A 22,075-nucleotide genomic window follows, 5' to 3' on the forward strand; every position below is an offset into this window, starting at 1 on the left:
AGGCCCACAGCCTTCTGTGTGGCCTCGGCTGGAAGGTCACCTTGGCCTCTGCCTGCCATGTGGCCGTTCCTTGTCTCTCCCATGCCTGGGACACCCGTGGAGACTCAGTTTCCTCTTGTGTAGCATGGAACGGGACCAGTCTGGCCCCAGTGTCCCCAGGGCAGAACACCCAGCACAGATGCTTGGATCGCCCCAGACACCAGGCCCCACCTTCTCAGGCTAGTGGGGTCCTTCTGCAGTTGGGATGGGGACAGGAGCTGAAGCGTCACAGGGCGGAAGGCTTGGCGGGAGGTGGACTGCGGATGTTTGTCCTGGGGAGAAGGAGGCATCCAGAGAAGGGGCCTGGAGAATGTCAGAGCAGGCGGGGGTCATGCGGGGACTTGGGGGGTGCTGGGGGAGCGGAGCTGGCCCTGCAGGGAAGGCTGTGCCCTGCCACCTCTCTCCAGTCTGGGTTTTCCCAGCACCGCAGGATGGAGGGCTGTATTTCCAGCAGCCTTTCGGAGCCCTTTCCATCAGGGAAATGGATGGGGAGGCTGGACAGGCCAGTGGGTCTGCCCAGCCCCTGTTGAACTCCGGGCCTCAGTGACCTTCCTCCTGATGGTGAGCAGGGCCCCCGACATCTGTGACATCCCTTTCCCACTTCCTCATCTTACACCCCGAGGTTAGCGCGCCAGCTGCACCAGGGGGGACGTGCAGAAGGAAGTGGCGTAAGACCAGGCTCTGTCCCCAAGGGGCCACCTCCTAAGCAGGGGAGCAGTCTTATCGCACTCCGTGCCTCAGTTTCTCCGTTTGTCCCATGGGTCACCAGCGAGCGGTCCAGCCACTGGGCGGGGTGGCTGCGCCCTCTCTCCCTCCCCGCTGGGCCCCGCCCCCAGGCTGTCCAGAAAAGGTCCCGAGCGGCGACCGCTGCTCCAGCCTCCACGCGGTCCTGGCCATGCAGGGTCCCCCTGCGCCAGCCCCGGCCCCTGGGCCCGGCTCCCCTCGGGGCTCCCCGCGAGGCTCCCCCGGGCTCTTCAGGAAGCTCCTGGTGAACCAGAGCATCCGCCTGCAGCGGCGCTTCACGGTGGCCCATCCCCTGTGGTGAGGCGGGACGGGGGCTGGAGGGCCACCGGGCGGCGGGGCGGAGGCCTGAAGGGCAGACCCAAGGGCAGCGGGGCCTCTTTCCCTTCGCAGCGTCTCTGTCCCCCGGCCCTCGCTCTCCGTCAGTTTGTGACTCTCTCCCCCGCTCCCTCCCTCCCCATCTCTGTCTCCCTCCTCCTCCCACCGCCTAGACACGCGCCCAGGGGACCGGCCGACTGTCCCTTCCCAGCTGTGTGGCCCAGAGCAGGACGGGCGGAGGCTCACGTCTCTCCTGACCCTCGCTGGCCTGGAACCGGAGGGTTGAGCGCCCTGGGGAGGGAGGAGAGGAAGGCTGCGTCCTTGGCCTCCCCACCCCCGCGGCCATCCCAGCGCCAGCAACAAGATGATCTGGGGGCCTCACAATGAACCCGGGGTGTCCACCGAGCAAGACTCGATTTGATGCGGGCAGGATGTTCGGGACATAAGGAGAAGGAGGGCGAGTGTCCCTTTCCCAGGCTGAGAGTGGACCCCGTCCGCTCCAAGCCCGGTTCCCTGCAGCCCGGTTCAGCTGCAGCTCTGAGGAGGTCCACGGCTCTGGGTTCAAATCCCGCTCTTCGCCAAGCAAATGTCACCTCGTGGGCCAGTGGGTCGAGGATGGGTCTTGTGGGCGCCAAGTGTGGCTGGCACCCTGCGTTCTTTTCGCATCCAATTCATATCCACTTGGCAATCTGGCACCCCCAGGCTCGGAGACAGGAGTCTCCTTCAAGGTCACAAGGCCAGAGAGTGACAAGCTGGGCAGAGAGAGGTGTGACTGTGATCCCTGATGGTGCCATTTCAGACTGGACATGGGGTCCCGGGTCCCAGAGAGCGACATCAGGGTACCAGGCACCAATGAAGAGCGGTACCTTCCGAGGGCTCAGAGCGGGCACCCGGGGTACACGAAAGTGAGGCTGAAGCAGGACCCGGGCGTCTAGGCTGCCCCCAAACCTCGTTCCGAGGTCCGGGAGCCCGGAGTCCCCATGCCTCGGTTTACCGATCTGACCAATGGGCAGCCGCGCAGTTCCCAGAGCCAGAGCGACCTCACCCCGCACCTCCCGCGTCATGGAACCACCGCCTGACCCCGCCGCCCTGGCTAAGTTTAGAGCAGAAAGAAAAACAGCCACCCCCCGCCCCAGGAAAAGCCAGGCGCTGCCCTTAACCCTCGGCGTCCGGGATTCGGACTCGAACACAGCACCCTACAGCTGTTCCCTGCCTCAGTTTCTCTATTTGTCCCCAGGCACGCTTTCCCATAACCTTTGGGGATCTGTGAAAGAGGGACAGGGGGGGTCGCCATCTGCAGGTCTCCCCGTTCGGAGGGCAAGTTGGGGTATCCGCCGCCTGCCAGCAGCGTCTCATAGCCTGCCACCACGCGCGGGTGCCAAGGGCTCGGAGGGGTTACAAGCCACCCCCTACGTGACGTCACGGAGAGACTCTGATCTCCCCAGCCCTGGGGGACCTGTCGGAGCGCAGGAACCCGAAGGAATCTGGCGGAAAAAGCCGAGGGCAGCCGAACTTCCCCGAGTGCGACTGGACTGAGCCGAATGTTCCCGACCTGGCCCGAGCGCTACCCGGACTTTCTCGAAGCAGCCGAGCGTGTCCGGACTTAGCCGAAGAAACACGAACTCATTCGAACCTGCCAGGATTGCCGGAAGTATCCGAAGCTGATCGAAACCATTCCACCCAACTCCCGGAGAAGAGGTCCAACCCTGTGTGATCTGAGCCAACCAGACACGACCGAATCTGGCCCAGCAGAACCGAATCGTGCCGAATCCCCCACCCCCCGCCATCTGAGCCAAATGTTGCTGCCCCCTGCCCAGAGCCTCCTGGTGGGTGTCGGTCTGGCCCTGAGACCAGGGTAGAGTCACAGTGAGGAGGTGGATTCAGGCCCTTGGGCAGGAGCTCGGAATCTGGGTGGTGCCGATTTCTCCTCCTCTCAGCTGTCCCGTCCTCATCTTCTCAAAAGCCCTTGACCCCCAAGGTCGCCTACATCTCAGCACTTTCTCTGAACTCTGACCCCAAGAGGAAGGGCATAGATCCCTCTGCCCAGGGAGATGTGGTGGGGGTAAAACAAAGACCTGGAGTTTGAATGGAGCAGGGGGTGTTGGTGCTCAGGGTAGAGGTAGCAGCTTGTGCGAAGGTCCGGGGGCTGAAAAGAACAGGCTGAGGGCAAATTGAAGATGGGGCGTGGTCGACGGCCAGTGGGCGGGGCCGTGAGGGATGAGGGTGGAGCCTGGAGGTTTCGGTCAGTTGCTGGGTGGCCTAAGGGTGTGCTCAAGGCGGCTCTGGGTGGGGACTCTGGTATGAGGGACTCTGGTATGAGGAGCCCTGGAGAGTGTGCTGTGTAGGTGGATCTGACCCTTCCAGGTGGAAGAGCCCAGGGCCATTTTCACTCCAGGTGGACTTACCCTGGGACCCACCCTTAGTTCCATCTTTGCTATACAGACACCCAGTCACCGTTCTAGGGCGCTCAGATGTGACCCCCTAGAACCCTTGGGGACCGAGTTTAACACGCCCATATTAGGGACAGGGTGGCTAGGTCTAGGGAAAACACCTGCCCAGGGAACGTTGGAACCCAGGACCTGGAGTCCAGGCCCAAGTGGGAAGAGTCCGGGTGGACACGCCGAGCAGGTGTGAGGGTTACCGGGTCCCTGCGGAGCCGGGGGCAGGTGGCCACAGTGCCACCCAGGGAGGCGCCCACCGCCGCCAGGCACCCAGCTGCCAGGGTCCTGTGCTCTGACCATTACCTCCTCTGCCTTCAGCTTTGACCTGGAAAATGGGCTGTCGCGTGGAAGGACTGTCCTGGACCCTCAGTCCGGGCCTGGCCTTGGACGTGGGGCTCAGGCCCCGGCCCCCCACAGCCAGCGGCGAGAGTCTTTCCTGTACCGCTCCGACAGCGACTACGAACTGTCACCTAAGGCCTTGTCCCGGAACTCCTCCGTGGCCAGCGACCTGTGAGTCAGGGCTGCTGGGGTGCCGGCTCCCACCCTTCCCCTCCCAGCCAGCTCCTTCTGGGAGCCATTCGAGCTAGATTTGGGAGTTTAAGTAGGAGTTGGCCAGGCCCTTGACTTACTCAGTGGAGTGTGCGGCAGAGGATCTCAGGTGACCTGTGTGCTCCTGGGGTTGGGGGCAGGGGTGGCATTCTGGACACATTAAAGCCAATTATCAGCAAGTGAACAAATACTTTGATTTGAGCTTCCTGGTACCCGTAATGAAAAGAGAAATACGACCGTTTCTGTCCAGACTCTACTAAGATTCCCACTGCCCCTGGGTCTCGGCTTCCCTATTGGGGAAAAGCGGATAAAGCCAGGCGCTGGCGGGAGGGCTGCGGGGTTCCCCGGGAGAGTGAGGGAGGAGGCCCAGGGCCAGATGAGGTCGGGAGGAGTCTCCAGGGGAGCTGCGCTGAGGCTGAAGACGGTCTCCTGATGGCCCGTCCCCCCATCCCCCGCAGACATGGAGAAGACATGATAGTGACGCCCTTTGCCCAGGTGGGTTCCTCCCCCATCCCCACCACGTTCAGGCCTCAGCTCCCGGCCACCCCTGACCACCTGTCACCCGACAGGTCCTCGCCAGTCTGAAGACAGTTCGGAGCAACGTGGCAGCCCTTGCCCTTGCCCAAGGCCAAGTCCACGGTGCAGTCAAGTACGCAGGGGTGGGGCAGGTGGGAGGGCGGAGGCAGAAAAGCAGGCGACAGGTGGCTGGAGATGCAGCTCAGTGGGACAGCTCTTGCCTGGCATGGCTAGGGCCTGGGTTCAACCCCCAACCCCGCAAGAAAGCAAGAGATTTTAAAAAGGGGAGACAAGTAGGGGCTGGGGCTCAGGCACCTTCAGGGTGGGGTTGAGGGGCGGGGCCTGGAGGACGTGGGGGCGGGGCCAGGTGGGGGCTACCCCTGAGCCCACTGTAACCTCAGGCAGGCATCTGTCGGGAACCCTCCACCCAGCAGTCAGCCCCCTCCACCTGCAGGTAATGCCTGTTCCCACCCCTCCCCCACTGAGAGACAGCTGTCACTTCCTCTCTGCAGTGACCTCCCCAGCCCACTAGCTCTGGCTCTGTGGCTGTTGTAACCCTGACACCCCTCCCCCTCCTGCAAAGAACCTTCTTGGCAAATGGAGTCCACCATTCCCAAATTACAGATGGGGAGGCTAAGGCCCAGAGAGGGCAAGAGACCTACCCGTGGTCACACAGCCACTTACAGATAGACCTGGAACTGGGGTCCTGAGCATGCCCAGTGGGAAGGGTTTCAGGGTCCAGAAGCAGAGATGGAGGCATGAAGGGCACTGGGTCCCCTAGTAGGGGTGGGACAGGTCCCTGACCAACTTGGCCCTCAGAAGACTCTGGGCAGAAGCTGGCGCTGGAGACCCTGGAGGAGCTGGACTGGTGTCTGGATCAGCTGGAGACGCTGCAGACGCGGCACTCGGTCGGGGAGATGGCCTCCAACAAGGTGAGAGGGCCGGCCGAGCCAGGGCAGGACTGCAGCCCCGCCCATGGGCCCTCCTCACGTCCTGCCCCCGCCCACAGTTCAAGCGGATGCTGAACCGGGAGCTCACGCACCTGTCCGAATCCAGCCGCTCTGGGAACCAGGTGTCCGAGTACATCTCCAGAACCTTCCTGGGTGAGCTGCGAGGTCACTGCCCGCGCAGGGTTGGAGAGGTCCTAAGAAGGAGGGGGAAGGCAGGCTGCTGTCACCAACCCCAACATGCAGGGGACCGCCAGATGGCCCCATGGGACTAAGGCTGCACAGGGGGACTTCCAGAAGGAAAGGGCACTGCAGCTGGGGTTTTAAAGCATCAGTAGGAGTTTGCCAAGGAGGAGCTGGAGGGAGCCCAACACTTGGAGCTGCAGGTTGGGACATGTCAAGGACACTGGTGTGTTTGGGAAACGTGAGCCCAGGTGCCCAGGAACCAGGTCAGCCCGGAGCTCACTGAGACACGCCCTTGCAGAGCAGGTGGCTAAGGGCCGGACAGGACCCTACTCCTCTAGCTTATCTTGGTCCAGATAAAAATGACGAGGGGGACCCAGGGCTTGGCTCGCTGCAGAGCCCGAGGCCAGACGGGACAGTCCCAGCTGGTGAACCGGCTTCTCGGGGCTCCACCGCCTACAGACCAGCAGACAGAGGTGGAGCTGCCCAGGGCGGCCCCTGAGGAATCCCAGAGGCCCATGTCCGAGATCAGTGGCCTACGTGGGCTCCCCCACAGCGCCAGCCTCTCTGCAGCCACTGTCCCACGCTTTGGGGTCCAGACCGACGAGGAGGGACAGCTGGCCAAGGTGGGTCCCCGGCCGCGAGGTGGAGGCCCAGGCTTGAGCCCTGGCTCGGTGTGGGTGCTCCCTCCCGGGCCTGTGTCGGGCCAGTGTGCCCCATGGGGGTGGCGCCACGCCTGGGGAGCCAGAGGGGTCAGCGCGGTCCCTCACATCCTAGGAGCTGGAAGACACCAACAGGTGGGGCCTCGATGTGTTCAAGGTGGCGGAGCTGAGCGGGAACAGGCCGCTGACGGCCATCATATTCAGCATCTTTCAGGTACTGTCCTGCCTTTGCCTTCCCAGGCCCTGGGGTTTCCTTCCCCTGATCCTGCCCCGCGTCCCCGGGACACTCATCTCTTCAAATCTGACACCCCTGAATGGGACAACGTGAGCAGGGTATTGAGGGATGAGTAGGAGTTCACTGGGCCAACGATTTATCCTCAACAAGCCCGGGCCTGGGCCTGGGCCTGGGTCTGAAGGGACTCCATCAGGAGAGGACATCTGGATACAGACACCTGCAGTTCCGTGGGGATGTGACGCAGGGGACAAGGACAGAGAGGGCAGGGATTCAGGGGAGGACAGAGGGCACATGTGAGGTTGGGCGGGGTCCGAGGAGGAGCAGGGGCTGTGCCTGCGGCCCTGACCGGCCTGTGATGGACCAGGAACGGGACCTGCTCAAGACCTTCCAGATCCCGGCTGACACCCTGGCCACCTACCTGCTGACGCTGGAGGGTCACTACCACGCCGACGTGGCCTACCACAACAGCCTGCACGCCGCCGACGTGGCCCAGTCTGCGCATGTGCTGCTGGCCACGCCTGCCCTGGAGGTATCCGCGGCTGGGACGGCTGGGCAGGTGCAGGGTGCCGAGTGCCCGCCGGTCACCTCTCCCGCCCTGGGCCTCTCAGGCGGTGTTCACAGACCTGGAAGTCCTGGCTGCCATCTTTGCAAGTGCCATCCACGACGTGGACCACCCCGGGGTCTCCAACCAGTTCCTCATCAACACCAGTGAGTCTGGGGCAGGGGGGACACTAGGGGAGAGGGCGGGGCCTATAGGGAGGGGAGGAGCCTGCAGGGGATGGGCAGGGCCTGAAAGGGTGGGCGGAGCCTGCAGGGGAGGGGAGGGGCTTTCAGGGAGGGGCGTGGCCTGCAATGAGGGGCGTGGCCTGTCCCACAGCGACCACCAGGTGCTTTCAGGCTGACCCCAGCTCTGCTCTGAGCTCAGCCTTCCCTTGCACAAGCACTCAGGGACCTGGTACACAGTAGGTGCTCAATAAGTTGGGCCCACTGATTTTTTTTTTTTTTCGATACCAGAGGTTGAACCGGGGCACTTTACCACTGAGCCCCACCCCCAGCCTTTACTGTGATTTGGGGCCAGGGTCCCCATGAGTTGCTGAGGGCCTGGCTGCATGGTGGAGGCTGGTCTTGAACTTGTAATCCTTCTGCCTCAGCCTTCCCTGTCGGTGGGATCACAGGCGTACACCACAGTGCCCTGCTTGAAACCTTAAGTTTGGGGAACTTTGAGGAGGCTGTGACAAGCAATTATTGGGCACCTGCTGTATGCAGGCCGTGGTGTGCTGGGGCTGAGAGCGGAGCCTTTTACTTAGCCTATGTTCCATTAAGACCAACACTCGGCCGTCATTCAGCCAGGGACAAGGCACCCCCAGCCCTGCAGGGCCAGAGGAGCCCGGGCCTGGGTGGCTTCGGGGAGGCGGGCCCTGGAGTGGCGCCTTCGGGTCTCAGGCTCCCGGCTTCGCGCAGACTCGGAGCTGGCGCTGATGTACAACGACGTCTCGGTGCTGGAGAACCACCACCTGGCCGTGGGCTTCAAGCTGCTGCAGGCTCCGAACTGTGACATCTTCCAGAACCTCGGCGCCAAGCAGCGGCTGAGTCTGCGCCGGATGGTCATCGACATGGTGGGGCCACGGTGGCTGGGCGGCAGGAGGAGCGGGGGCTCCCTTATTCTCTGCGCCCCAAAGGGAGGGAGTCGCGTGGCCCGGTGTTCAGTTGGACCCAGGCGTGTCCCCGCGCTGAGCCTCAGCTTCCTCATCTGTGAAATGGGGTGATGACATCCGAGCCCTGGGTGGGGTGGGACCATCCGTCTGGCTCCTCAGGCCATTTGTGTGTGAGCAAGTGGAGACGGCGCTCCTGGGCGTTGGGGCCGAGGCTTTTTCTCAGCCTTACAGTAACATCCATCCCTTGGATTGTATTCAGCCAGGAGGACTCTGGGGAGTTTTGGGAAATTGTTTCTCATTTATTCATTTAACAAGCATTTATTGAGCTATTATTGTGTGCTTGGCCTGTGCCAATCACCTAGACAGTTCTGGCCTAATTTCTGAGATTCATGGTCCCTGGGGGAGATGGATCGTAGGAGAGCCATGTAGCATTTGAGAGGTGCGGATGGCGGAGGGGCCAAGGAGGGCCTCTAGTGTGGGGAACACAGGAGCCAGGCCCCTGTGGGATGGAGGGAACAGCATGTGTGGATGGTCTAGAGGAAGCCAGGGCCTGGGGTGAGGAGCAGCTGGGGTTTGGCGAGGTGAAGAGGGGCCTTGGTGGCAGAGCCACAGTAGGGGTGGCATTTGGTACAGATCAAGTGTTTGGGGAGAAGTTTTGAGACTTGTATTCAGGTCTCGGAATGTGGCCGTGTGTGGCTCACTCCTGGGCTGGATCCACAGGTCCCATTAATTTGACTTAAACAGCTGTGCTGAGGCTGAGCTTCCCAACAAAAGGCTGAAAATAGTCCTTCAGGGCACACAGTGGCCATGCCAGGTCCCCAGCTCCAAACCCTCCCATAGATCCCATGACCCTCTCCATAGGTGCTCCACCTCCCACCCCCACGTCCTCTGCCCCCTCACCTCCATCTTTCTTGTGCTCACCGGCTCCAGTCTAACCTCCTCTATGTTCACACCCAACTCATTCAACCCCAGGGCCTTTGCACAGGGCATGACCTCTGCGGAGCTTTGGGGCTACCCTCTGGTGCAAGTCATCTCAGCTGCTGAGTGTCCTCACCCTTCCCCATACCCTGTCACACATGAGGGATGCTTGGCTGAGCCCAGGGAGCCCAGAGAGGGGCCACTGATCGTGTCCCTCTTCTGAGCTGGTTTGCAATGAATCCTTTATCATACCCTCCCATTTCGCAGATGAGGACCCGGGGACTCTGACAGTAGAGGGGTCTCAGTGGGGGTGGCCTCTAGAGGTGGGAAGCAGGGCAGAAGGGTCCTCATGCTGTCACCCTCCCTGGCCTGTCCCCAGGTGCTGGCCACAGATATGTCCAAACACATGAATCTCCTGGCAGACCTCAAGACCATGGTAGAAACCAAGAAGGTGACAAGCCTCGGTGTCCTGCTCCTGGATAACTACTCCGATCGCATCCAGGTATGTGGCCAGGTGAGCCCTGGGGCCTCCGTTTCTGAAGTTCTTATTTAATGCATTTATGAAGCACCAACTGTATGCCAAATCTGAAGAAATAATGTCACATGTCTTTGTTGTGGCCACTTCTCCTCCCAGGTCTGCTCCCCACCCGCAAGATGGTGTCTGTGGCTCGGAGCATTTCAGGGGTCTCTATGCCTAGCACAGGGAAGGGGAGGGGTCCCACAGGTCCCTTGTCCACCTTCTCCAGAAGTCATTCTTGAACCACAGAATCAATGGTCACCCAAGTTTAAATTCTTTCCATGTGTTTATTGAGCAGCTACTATGTGTCAGGCCCGGACCTGGGCAGGTTTGGAGGTGGTGGGTCCAGCCAGTGCCCTCCTGTCTTGACCCCCCAGGTCTTACAGAACCTTGTCCACTGTGCTGACCTCAGCAACCCCACCAAGCCGCTGCCCCTGTACCGCCAGTGGACGGACCGCATCATGGCGGAGTTCTTCCAGCAGGGTGACCGGGAGCGCGAGTCGGGCCTGGACATCAGCCCCATGTGCGACAAGCACACGGCCTCGGTGGAGAAGTCCCAGGTCTGAGGGTGGCCGAGCCTGGCCCGCGGGGGTGGGGGAGGGGAAGCCGGAGCTGGGCCAGCCTGGGGTCCCCGACCAGGCACAGCTCTGTCCTGCCCTTGGGGGGCATATGAAGAGACTTTGGAGGCTTACCAGGAACGGGGAATGGACGTCCAGGAAGAGGGACAGCCATGGCCCAAGGGCTGACCTGCCACCTGCCTGTGTCACCCCAGGTGGGCTTCATCGACTACATCGCCCACCCGCTGTGGGAGACCTGGGCTGACCTGGTCCACCCCGACGCACAGGACCTGCTGGACACGCTGGAGGACAACCGGGAGTGGTACCAAAGCAAGATCCCCCGCAGCCCCGTGGACACCGCGGTCAGCTCGGAGCGGGGGCCCCCCGACAGGTTCCAGTTCCAGCTCGCTCTGGAGGAAGCAGAGGAAGAGGAGGAGGAGGAGGAAGCCCTGGAGAGGGAGCCCTCAGGGTCACCTGACACTTAGTACCGTCCCCAAGGCCCTGGGGGGCCCTGCCCCTGGACAACCAGGAGATTCCAGGCAGGCCCTGCGTGGACCCCGGGGCAAAGTAATGACCAAGCCCTTTGGCACCCGACGGCCCTGGTGGGTGAACTTTCCAGAAAGAGGCTGCAGGGGGCCCTTGCTTCAGTCCCACCTGCTGAGTCAGACCACCAACTTTTTAGTGATAGGTAGGTCTCAGGGTCCAATGGAGGCTGGGGTCCACTCTGACCTCAGGTTTGGCTGAAATGGCTCTATGGGGCTGCACGGGGGCAGCCTCTTACAGCACCCTTGGGCTCTCCCTCTGGACCTCTGTCCCTAGTATGGAAAAGGGGGTCTGCCAGGCCCTTGTCCACCTTCTCCAGTAGTCATTCTTGAACCACATCGATCGCTTAATTCTTTCTTTCTTTCCATGTATTTATTGAGCAGCTACTATGTGTCAGGCCTGTGCCTGCTCTGTGCTTCTGGGGTAGCCCTGCACAAGGTAGGGAGGGAGTCAGCACCCCACAGGGGCTCCCCACCCTCCTCTGCCAGGTGGCTCATGGCAGGAGAATGTGTACTTGAAGTGTTGTTGGTGGTGGGGGCGGCGATTCTCAGGGCCAAAGCTCCCAATTCTGGCCCTGGAGCTGTGGTGGAGGCATAGGAAAAGGGAGGCTCTTGTTGGGGACCCTCTCTGAAGGCTGATTTAAGCTGCACAGCACTTGTTGAAATGGTTGCTGTTTTTTTTTTCCTTCTCCTCTTGCTGGGGATGGACCGCAGGGCCTTGCACGGGCCAGGCAGGCGCTCTACCACCCAGCTCCTCCCTGCCGCTCAGCCTCTGCGTTCTCTGACTCCCTGCCTCCGGGTGTACAAAATGAGTGTCCTATCCAGGCCTGGTGGCCCACGCCTGCCATCCCAGGGACTCAGAAGGCTGAGGCAGAAGGGTTGTGAGGCCAGACTGGGTCATTAGAGAGATCCTGTGATGAGACAGAAAAATCAAAAGGTCTGGGGGTGCAGCTCAGTGGCAGAGCACCCCTGGGTTCAATCCTTAGTACCACAAAAAAGCGCATGGCCCATTTCATGAATGGGGAATGAGACACAGAGCAGCCCTGTCGCCTGCTCAAGGCCACACAGCCCTGAAGCGGATAGCCAGCGGCGCCCCCTGGCGGTCGGAGCGGGAGGTGCACCGGGCGGGGCAGGCGACTCCGCGGTCCTCCGAGCTTGGCGGGGACCAGCTCGTCCTGGGCAAGCGGGCCTCCTACCGGCTCTGTGCTCAGGGCTCAGGTAGGGGCCTGTCTTGCAATCCTTCCAGAAGCCTCCAGTATCCTCCCCGCCCCCACCCTGCAAATTTATCCACGATGCACGTCATCGCCGCAGTCCCCGCGGGAGAACAGCGGCTTCATTCGTAAATATTATGACCACTGGCCACTCTCCAGCACCCAGGAGCGCTCTGCTTCCACCCAGGAAGAACTAAAAGGCATCTGGGGTCGTGAACTTGGTAGGAGCCCTCCAGATTTTCCTCTGTCCTCTCTGGTAGGGCCGGGGATGGACCCCAGGGCTCCCCAGCAAGCGCCCCACCTCGGAGCTCCACCCGCTTCCTTCCAGACTTTCCAAAGGCAGAGACTTAGGGGACTTTGATTTCAAAATGTTCTCTCTCCACACTCCTTACAAAGTAGTATGCCTCTGCTGCAGCGGATTTGGGAATAATGAAACATAAAGAAGAAAATAAAGTATTACCCTAATCCCAAAGCTGTCCATTGTCTTCCTTTAGTGTTTCTACTTATTTTCCTCTGTCTTTTCTCCACCTGCTTAGGACAAAACGCACATGGGGCTGGGGGTGGGGCTCAGGGGCAGAGCACTTGCTTGGGGTGCTCCAGGCCCTGAGTTCCATCTCCAGTACTGCAAAAAAAAATAATAATAATAAAATAATAAATAAATAAATAAATAGGAGCCGTGGCAGTGGCTCAGGAGGCTGAGGCAGGAGGATCTCGAGTTCAAAGCCAGCCTAAGCAATTCAGGGAGGTGCTGAGCAACTCCATGAGACACCGTCTCTAAATGAAATACAAAATAGGGCTGGGGATGTGGCTCAGTGGTTAAACACTCCTGGATTCCATCTCTGGTACCTAAATAAATAAATACAAATAAATTTTAAAAATCATATGTTCTCTCTTTCATTTTGGGGCCCCAGGGCATCCCTCTGTCTCCCTCTTACTGATTCCACTCATCTCCCGCTGCCTCGCACACACCTGGCTCTGTCCCCCTCAGGGCTTCTGCACATACAGTAGTCACCACCAGCAGCGTCCCTCCTAGTCCCCACCCTCACCCTTTGAGTCTCAGTTGTGCATGGTCCCCTCCTAGAAGCCCTCCCAGGTCTTCTACCCCAGGCCGGCCCCAGCAGAAGCTCCCCAGGCTGCCATCCTTTGACTGGAGCCTGCTATGCTCCAGTCTGTGTTCCCCAGAGGCCTTGGCCAGGTCTGCCTTGCCCACCTTGCTGCTGGGCTCTGCAACTTCGGGAGGGCTTTATCTATTTATTTATGGCACTGGGGATTGAGCCCAGGGCCTCTACCACTAATTATAACAGACGACTTTTGAAGAGAACGTGTCCTGAGCCAGTACACAGTGATCCCCAGGTGACAAACCAACTGGCTTCAGTCTCCCGTATCACAGATGTAGAAACCGAGGCCCACAGAGGAGGCAGAGAGACCACTCACACCCCAGGTCTCGCTCCTGCTTGGGACTCTTCCCAAGGGTCACAGTCTTTGCCTTTATGGCCCATCCTAGACCCAAAGAGGAGGGTCAGAGAAGGGCTGGTGGGGCCCCTGGAATTTCAGCCCCGTGAACTCCTGGGGAGGCCTCAGGGCCTCAGTTAAGAGAGAAAACATCGCTGTCCCCTTCCCTCCCAGAGCTGGAGAGGGCTCCTTAGGGACAGAGGGGGCTCCTTCTTCACCTAACCTCCCTGAACAGTATAATATAGTGTCACAGTCTAACTGCTGGGGACACCAACCTCTGCCGCTCAGAGCTCGGGAAGGGCTGATTCTTCCTTCTCTTCCTTCCCTTTCATGTTTGCTGAGGCTGGAACCCGGGGGCTCACACAGCCTAGGCTGGCGCTCTGCCACTGAGCTGCATCCCAGCCCCAGACTGCACCTCAACCTAAGGATCTTGTTGTTGTTGTTATGAGTTCTGGGGATTAAACCTGGAGGCATTTGGCCACTGAGTCGCATTCCCAGTGCTTTTTATTTTTCTTTTGAGACAGGGTCTCACTAAGGAACTCGCTAAGTTATAGAGGCTGGCCTCGAACATGTGAGCCTCCTGCCTCGGCCTCCTGGGATTCCTGGCCCCGCCGCCATGCCTGGCTGTTATTTTAAAATACGAAGTCAGTGCGGAAGCTGGTGCGCATTCTCCTGCGGACGGGTATTTCTGGGAGCCACCGTGTAGGCAGCGCGCAGCGGCGTCCGTCCGGGAAGTCTGGGAGCTGAGCAGCTTCGCTGTCCTCACTTCCAGCCCGGGGCCGCCACGCCGCGTCCCCACCCAGAGGGCGGACTTGACTGAGGGTCTCCGCGTGGGCAGGGAGCCGCGGGGCAGAGCTGGATTCATTGTTCTTTATTTTTTTTGTTTCTGTATTTCTGTATTTTCCCAGTTCTCCCCAGTGGGTTTGTGATAGTTTCATAGACCAAGTGGGAGAGGGGGACAAACACGTCACCCTTGGAGAAAAATTAATTTCCCAAATGCAGACGGAGGGGGAGGGTCGTCCCCGTCCTTCTAGCCCCGCGGGCTGGGCTCGGGGGCGGAGCCCCCCCAGCCTCCAGGCGCGAAGTTATTCTGGTCGCGGCGCCTCGGCAGCTGGGAGCTTTTTATAAACAGGATGAGTCCTCCCCGCCCCCACCCCGCCCCGTCCCCTGCTCCACCTCCAGGGGTGGGGATCCAGGGGGTCTGGACTCTCTTGGGGGCCACAGGTCCCCTGCTGTTTGAAGACCAGACTGAGTGGGGACAGGAGACCCACAGTGGGGGCTGGGGCTCCCCTCCCCGAAATCCTGACTTTCCCCCCTTAAGATTAGAAGGGACACGCGGGGGAGCACGTTGCCCGATTCTGCATCTCCCCTGGGAGACAGGGGTCGCCCAGTCCCCCGAGTCTGTGCACCTGAGTCAGTGAAGGGCTGGGGGGGACCCTCTCGTACCTTCCCCGCTTTCTGGTTTTTTGTTGTTGTTTTTTTTTTTAACCGCAGGCTTTGGAGGTTTAGGGGACAGGACACGTCTCTGACCCTATTTTGTTTTTTCTTCGAATTTTTCTCTCGATAATGGGGCCCAGGGAAGGGAAGAGTGTCGGAGCGCCCCTCGGTCCTTCCTTTTCTGGGAGATGGTGGGGAGGGGTGGCTCTTTTGACCCTATTTCTTCTTCTTTTAATCTCGTAAACAGGGGCGGGGTGGCGCCCCTGACAGCCGGGTCCTCAGTAGAGGTCCTACACTTTGGGAATTGGACTGGGGTCTCTCTTAAACCCTCCTCCTCTTTTCCTTTTTTATTTAATTTGAACCCTAAAAATTGAGGGGCCATGGAGCATCTCTCGGATCCCAGTTCCTCATTCCTGAAAATGATAGTAGGGGACACTTAACACGAAATCACAGCACTTGGGACTAGGCAGGGGCTGTAGGAGACCCGGAGCTGGGTGGGCGTTGGAGGAGAAGAGAACCGCCCCCCAAGACCAGGGCTCAGTCAAGGCCTCAGCTTCTCGGCCCTTCAAAAACCTTAGAGCCTCCATTGGACAGGAGAAGGGAGTTAACAGTCACTGGTTGGCTATGCTGTCCGTCGCTCAAGTATTTAAGCCAATGAGAGGACTCTAATCAGCCCCGCCTTCCTGGACAGTACCAGAGGCGGAGCAGGAGCTGGAACCGCGCCCGCCCCTACAGCATGTACACATCTGGCCCCGCCCCATTCAAGCGTCAATCCGCGCGGGGCCCCGCCCCTTCTGGTTCTGCAAGATTCGGTGGGCATATCTCCATGCGCGGCTCCGCCCCGATGGCGTCACGACCGTATCTGCATGTGCGGCCCCGCCCCACTCTTTGCAGGACGTCACCAAGGACTGCAGGGGCCTGAGCCGCTGCCGCCGCCGCCGCCGCCGCCGCCGCCGCCTCCGCCGCCGCGCAGCCCCACATCAGCTCACTGGGGGTCCCCATCACCGCCACCGCCCAAAAGTCACCGCCTCTCGGATCGCTGCCACTTGGTGCAGGGCAAGGTGAGCTCCCAGGCGTCCCTCTGTGCTCCCGCTCTGAGCACCTGCATAACCTTCATTTGACTGATGGGCTGGCGGAGGGGAAGGGGGTTGACCAGGGTTGAATGGGGGGATAGGAGCGGCTGTGGGGGGGCCTGGGAAGGGGTAGGTCCGAGGGTCCCCCAACTTGCCCGATCCTCACCAGTACCCCCCAACCCCCAGGCGCTGCGGTGGAGGGGGAGGGGAGGCGAGTGCCTTGCGGGAGCTGTGCGCGCGGGAGGCTCTTGCGTGCGCGTGCGCGTGGTGTGCACACGCGTGTGCGCGCCCGACTGTGTCAGCGGGTCTGTGTACACTTGCGTGTGTTCCTGGGTACGTTCACGTGACTCCGTGTGATCTGGGTCTAAGTATGTGCGTGCCGCACGAGTGCGGAGGGAAATTCACGAACTGTGAGTGTTCGCACTGGGCTCTGTGCATAGGTGCACAAAGATTTGTGTCCATGTGGGTGATGTGCACACACCTGCAGGGGAACTGGGGGCCGTGCGCCGGGGATGGGTGGGGGTGGGTTTGCACATCTTTATATGTGAACTGGTGTGCACACAGGTGCGTGCTGCTCTGCCCTGTATATCTGGTGTTGGCACACTCATCTATGTCTGAGCATGGACGGATGGGTGTGGATGTGTGCGGGACTGTGGACACCTGAGTCTGTACATGCCCCGCCACTGTCACGTGATGCAACTGTTCTGGCCTGAGTTCTCCCTGCCTTGGCGTTTGGGGGAAGGGGAGCTGCAGACGCGCCACCCCGCCACCCGCGGGCCATACATTCGTGTACACGTGCAGCCCGGTTCTGAGGACCGGGAAAGATTGATGGGGGGGCGGGGCCGGCAACAGTCACCCCTCAGAGTAGAGCCATAGGGTTTAGGGTTACAGTTCTGACCTGGGGCAAGCCTGATGGAGGGGCTGCAGGGGTGGCCCCTTCCACTCTCCTCCTTTGAAATCTTGGACCTTTCAAGGTCACAGCTAGGCTTCTGCTGGGGCAACCCCATTAATACTGGGGCCCCTGATGGCTTCAGTGTGGCCTCCCAGTACCACTGTGGTACTCCTCTGCAACTGTCCATCCTGGGCTTGGGAAATTGGGGATGGAGAGAGCCCCCTCATGCTGTCCTACAACCCGCACCCCCAGATGGCATCCGCCACAGACTCCCGCTATGGGCAGAAGGAGTCCTCGGATCAGAACTTCGACTACATGTTCAAGATCCTCATCATTGGCAACAGCAGCGTGGGCAAGACGTCCTTCCTCTTCCGCTACGCAGATGACTCCTTCACACCCGCCTTCGTCAGCACTGTGGGCATCGACTTCAAGGTCAAGACCATATACCGCAACGACAAGAGGATCAAGCTGCAGATTTGGGTGGGTCGGGCCGGAGGGCTCCTCCTCTTACTGGAAAAGCAGCCCGTATGGTTAGATTTATGTATTCCTGGTTAGATTTGTGCATTCACATCCCGGGCACTTATCAGATGCCTACTGTATACCTGGGGGTGGAGGATCATAGAGCACCCCTTTTTCCATCAGTGTCTAATTTCAGTGCCTGTTTCCCCATCTTGCAGTTCTTTCTGGAACTTCTTATGAGGCTTCAGCCAGATCTTGGCCCCTGTCCTCATTTCCTGGGACAGATGCTCTACGGGCCTCAGGGCTTCCTACCTTCCTCACTCATTCTACAGAGGCCAGAGGGAGCCTGCCCACCCTTCATGGCTTCCATCGCACTCCTAGTAAAAGGAACCCCTCACTGAGGCCAGGAGTCCCTGCCTGGTCTCTCTCTGTGGGATGCTCCTCCCTCCCTCCCGCCTTCAGGTTTTTAAATGTCCCCCTCCGACACTCCCCATCCTGGGCAGGCTTTATTTTCTCCTCAGGCCTTGCTACCCTCTGATGTCTATGCTTATGTGGTCACTTTATGTTATTTCTGCAGTAATGGGGTGGAACCCAGGGCTTCACATGTACTGGGCAAGTGCTGGACCACCGAGCTCCACCCCCTGCCCATTTAATTTTCAGACAGGATCTTGCTCAGGTGCCTAGGCTGGCTTCTACCTTGTGATCCTCCTGTCTCAGCCTCCTGAGTCACTGGTTAGGCAGGCACCACCACAGTGTTGTGCATTCCACAGGACGGGATTTCTGTCCAGGGTGGGAGCACACGGTGTGTGGTTTGGTGCCCAGTACGTGTTTGTTGAATAAATAGGGATGGATTCTGCAGTAGGATGATCGAGTACTAAAAGTTGGGGATACTAGTGACCCAGAGGGCTTTTCCTGGACCATGGAGTCCCTGGGTGAGAGCCTGTCCCCTGCTGGCCCCGAAGGGACAGACTGGATGATCTCAGAGCAGATCTCCTCTATGAGGAGCTCCCGTGTGGGTCTATGGCTCCCGTCTCTTCCTCCCAGGACACAGCAGGGCAAGAGCGGTACCGGACCATCACCACCGCCTACTACCGCGGCGCCATGGGCTTCATCCTCATGTATGACATCACCAACGAGGAGTCCTTCAACGCTGTGCAGGACTGGTGAGCACCTCCCTCCTCTCAGACCATCCCTTCACTTCAGATGGAAACCCTTATAGGAAGGTAAAGGGGAAACAATCTGGGGTCTGACGAGGCTGGGGACACAGACTAGAAGAGCAGTTTACATAGGTTGTAAACGTTTCTTTTCTTTTCTGGGATTGAACCCAGGGGTCTTAATCACTGAGCCGCACTCCCAGCCCTTTCCGTATTTTATTTAGAGTCAGGGTCTCACTGAGTTGCTGAGGGCTTCACTAAGTTTCTGAGGCTGGCTTTGAACTCGCCATCCTCCTGCCTCAGCCTCCAGAGCTGCTGGGATTTCAGGCATGTGCCCCCAGCAACATTTGTTTGTCTTCTTCTTCTTTTTCTTTGTGGTTCTGGGGTCACACGCAGGGCCTTGTAAATTCTAGGCAAATGCACCACCACTGTGCACATCCCAGACCTGAGGTTGCACACATGTGAATGTTCTCCCTGGCCAGGGATGGTGGCAGGTGCCTAAGGTCTCAGCTGTTGGAAGTCTGAGGCAGGAGGATTACATGAGCCCAAGAATTTGAGACCAACCTGGGCAACATAGCCAGACCCCATCTCTAAAATAAAATAGGGCTGGGGATATAGCTCAGTTGGTAGAGTGCTTGCCTCGCATGCACAAGGCCCTGGGTTCAATCCCCAGCACTAAACAGAAAATAAATAGATAGATAAATAAATAAGATAGCCAGACACAGTTGGTGCATACCTATAAAATTCCAGTGAGGGCTGGGGATGTGGCTCAAGTGGTGGTGCGCTCGCCTGGCATGCGTGCGGCCCGGGTTCGATTCTCAGCACCACATACAAACAAAGATGTTGTGTCCGCCGATAACTAAAAAAAAAATAAATATCAAAAAATTCTCTCTCTCTCACTCTCTCTTTAAAAAAAAAAAAAAAAATTCCAGTGACTCAGGCGGCTGAGGCAGGAGGATCTCAAGTTGGAGGCCAGCCTTGGCAACTTAGTGAGACCCTCTTAAAATAAAAACTAAAAAGAGTCTGCACACAGTGGCACATGCCTGTAATCTCAGCTGCTTGGGAGGCTGAGGCAGGAGGATTAGGAGTTCAAAGCCAGTCTCAGGAATTTAGCAAGGCCCTAAGCAATTCAGCGAGATTCTGTTTCTAAATAAAATATAAAAAAGAGCTGGGATGTGGCTCAGTAGTTAAGTGCCCCTGAGTTCAATCCCTGGTACAAAGCCCCAAACTAAAAAGGGCTGAGAGTGTATCTCAGTGGTAGAGTGCTTCTGAGTTCAAGTCCCAGTACTGCAAAATAAGTAAGTAATCAAACAAATGAATAAATGATCTGCCTAGCCATGATGGTAAATTCTCAGAGAATTTCTGAATTTGTTGCAGAGGAAGTAATTTCTCTGAGGGTGTCTGGGAATGGTGAGACGGGTTGCTTGAGAGCGGGATTTTGAAGCGCAGGCAGCTTTTGGAGCAAGTACCTACAGGCAGGAAAGAGCATGAGTTCTTGGCAGGAGCAGAGATGGGGCCTGGAGGGCTTCCTGGAGGAAGAGGCTGGTGGATGGAGAGAGGATAGTGGGTACCCGACAGGATGAAGGCAGGGAGGAAGGGCCAAGCCTGCCATGTTGGAGAACTACGGGGCCATGATGGCTGGAGGAGACCTGGGGTTGGAAGGTCGTGGGCCAACCTCAAGGTCTCTCTCCCCAGGACAAGGGGACAGGCCCTGCCCTAGAGCTTGGGGATGGGGCTGGGGTCCTCAAACCCCTAAACCAGCCCCATTGCTGCCTCATGCAGGTCGACCCAAATCAAGACCTACTCGTGGGACAATGCCCAGGTGCTGCTGGTGGGGAACAAGTGTGACATGGAGGATGAGCGGGTGGTGTCATCGGAACGTGGCCGGCAGCTGGCCGACCATCTTGGTGAGTGCCCAGCAGACTGGGGACCCACAAGGTGAGAAAAGGGACACTGAAGCCCTAAAAGGGAAGGACACACACCCAAAGTCTCACAGTGGAGTCAGGCCGGGGGTGGCTTCAAATCTAGGCAATCAGCGCTTTCTGCCAGCTGGCATCGCCCCAGGAGCCGCTGGGAGGGCTCAGCAGTTCCCACTCTCTCACCGTCTGGCTTCCTGCTGGGTGCTAAGGGCCCTGACGGGCTTCTGCCTCACTGGGAGTGAGGTGGCCTTAGCTGGTCCCTCAGGTAGAGGAAACAGGTGGGCCAAGGCCAGAGATGAAGATGATCCTGTTAGGCCAGTTTCATGGGGCTGGAACACGGGGGTTAACTGGAGGACATCAGTTGTGCAGAGCCTCGACCATGAGCCAAGGAGCCAGAACTTCTTAGAACAATAGGGAGCCATGGAGGGTATCTGAGGAGGGGAGGGCACAGTTGGATCTGAGTGTGGGAGGTCTCCAGGGCCCGTGCACGGATGTGGGCTGGACAGTGGGGATCGGAGGTGCTTGCTAGGGCCCTGGAGACAATCTCAGGGTGAAGAAAGGATAGGGGGCCAGGGATGTGGCTCAAGCGGTAGCGCGCTCACCTGACATGCGCAGGGTGCTGGGTTCGATCCTCAGCACCACATAAAAATAAAATAAAGATGTTGTGTCCACCGAAAACTAAAAAATGAATATTAAAAAAAAAAGGATGGTAAACGCAGGACGGTCCCGCCCTCCCCTTCTGTCTTTGGACATTCACAGTGTGGCTTTCCTGGGTGACTTGTCAGTGTCTTTAATGGGTCCTCGGACTCTGGGAGCTGGGTGCAAAGAAGGGTCTTGACCCTCCCTTCCCTGACCACAGGGTTCGAGTTCTTTGAGGCAAGCGCTAAGGACAACATCAATGTCAAGCAGACCTTTGAGCGCCTGGTGGACGTCATCTGCGAGAAGATGTCCGAGTCACTGGACACGGCAGACCCCGCTGTGACCGGCGCCAAGCAGGGCCCGCAGCTCACTGACCAGCAGGCGCCCCCACACCAGGACTGCGCCTGCTGAGAGCAGCCCCGCCCCCGCCCCACCCCCAGGGCCTGGGACCCGCCCCTGAAGTAGCCCATCACCCTTATTTATTATCGTAGTTATTTATTTATTTATTGAAGATGTCCCCCAGGGGCCCGGGCTCCCCCGCCCTCCCCCCCTGTACATATAGCCCTGCCCCTGCTCTGCTGTGGCGTGTCGTGGTCACTGCTCACCCTCCTCTGGAGACCTCACCTTTTTTTTTTAAATTCACCCTCATCAGCAGTTGTTGGTTGTGAAGAGGGGACCAGATGACACCCCAGAGCAGGCTGATGCGGTGATGGGGTGGCCAGGCCCGCCAGCCCCTCTTGATGCAGCGCCCCGGGTCCCCTGCTCGGGCTTCTCCTGGTGGACCACAGGGGAGGAGTCCAGGACTCCTCTCCCCCAGTTTTATCTTTTGAGTGGGTGGGGTGCTGGGAGTGGATTCCACCCTGGGAACACCCCTCTGGACCTGGTCTGACGTCACAAGTGTCAAACGTGCCCCTCAGTCCCCTAGGAGATGTTATGACACACTACACACAATCCAATAAAGCGAATGGACCATGCCCTGTTCCTCTGCGGGCGGTCCCGCCCTCCCCTTCTGTCTTTGG

The 22,075-nt window shown here is 59.0% G+C and overlaps 2 protein-coding genes across 6 annotated transcripts; both read left to right on the top strand.

Moving 5' to 3' along the window:
* The first annotated feature begins 900 nt into the window (after nt 1–900).
* On the top strand, nt 901–12,503 carry Pde4c (phosphodiesterase 4C). Of its 5 annotated transcripts, none has more exons than XM_076845748.2 (15): nt 901–1,080; nt 3,858–4,049; nt 4,547–4,583; nt 4,658–4,737; nt 5,006–5,058; nt 5,424–5,536; nt 5,614–5,707; nt 6,197–6,360; nt 6,512–6,610; nt 6,996–7,160; nt 7,240–7,339; nt 8,093–8,247; nt 9,584–9,706; nt 10,099–10,281; nt 10,494–12,503. In XM_076845748.2, exons 1-15 carry the CDS (start codon nt 935–937, stop codon nt 10,761–10,763), a joined length of 1,974 nt encoding a protein of 657 aa, XP_076701863.2. In that variant the 5' UTR covers nt 901–934; the 3' UTR covers nt 10,764–12,503. The 5 variants fall into 5 exon arrangements, with proteins under 5 accessions (XP_076701863.2, XP_076701827.2, XP_076701845.2 ...); XM_076845712.2 differs by having other exon boundaries at nt 925–1,080; nt 8,075–8,247; nt 9,584–9,718; XM_076845730.2 differs by having other exon boundaries at nt 925–1,080; nt 8,075–8,247.
* A 3,318-nt stretch (nt 12,504–15,821) lies between these two features.
* Rab3a (RAB3A, member RAS oncogene family) lies at nt 15,822–22,030 on the top strand. The gene is made up of 5 exons (XM_076845985.2): nt 15,822–15,981; nt 17,138–17,365; nt 18,389–18,507; nt 20,281–20,405; nt 21,277–22,030. The coding sequence occupies exons 2-5, from the start codon at nt 17,138–17,140 to the stop codon at nt 21,465–21,467; spliced, it is 663 nt and encodes a 220-aa protein (XP_076702100.1). The 5' UTR covers nt 15,822–15,981; the 3' UTR covers nt 21,468–22,030.
* Nucleotides 22,031–22,075: the final 45 nt, after the last annotated feature.

Source organism: Callospermophilus lateralis, chromosome 1, assembly GCF_048772815.1.
Source record: "Callospermophilus lateralis isolate mCalLat2 chromosome 1, mCalLat2.hap1, whole genome shotgun sequence".
In the NCBI taxonomy this organism is placed as follows: Eukaryota; Metazoa; Chordata; class Mammalia; order Rodentia; family Sciuridae; genus Callospermophilus; species Callospermophilus lateralis.

Excerpts from the sequence above, each read along its gene's own strand:
- Rab3a (XM_076845985.2), top strand. The coding sequence starts at position 17,138 with ATGGCATCCGCCACAGACTCCCGCTATGGGCAGAAGGAGTCCTCGGAT. Across the intron at positions 17,366-18,388 it reads GGATCAAGCTGCAGATTTGG|GACACAGCAGGGCAAGAGCG; the intron begins GTGGGTCGGGCC and ends TCTTCCTCCCAG. Across the intron at positions 20,406-21,276 it reads GCAGCTGGCCGACCATCTTG|GGTTCGAGTTCTTTGAGGCA; the intron begins GTGAGTGCCCAG and ends CCCTGACCACAG.
- Pde4c (XM_076845712.2), top strand. The coding sequence starts at position 935 with ATGCAGGGTCCCCCTGCGCCAGCCCCGGCCCCTGGGCCCGGCTCCCCT. Across the intron at positions 4,050-4,546 it reads TCCTCCGTGGCCAGCGACCT|ACATGGAGAAGACATGATAG; the intron begins GTGAGTCAGGGC and ends CATCCCCCGCAG. Across the intron at positions 5,537-5,613 it reads GGGAGATGGCCTCCAACAAG|TTCAAGCGGATGCTGAACCG; the intron begins GTGAGAGGGCCG and ends CCCCGCCCACAG.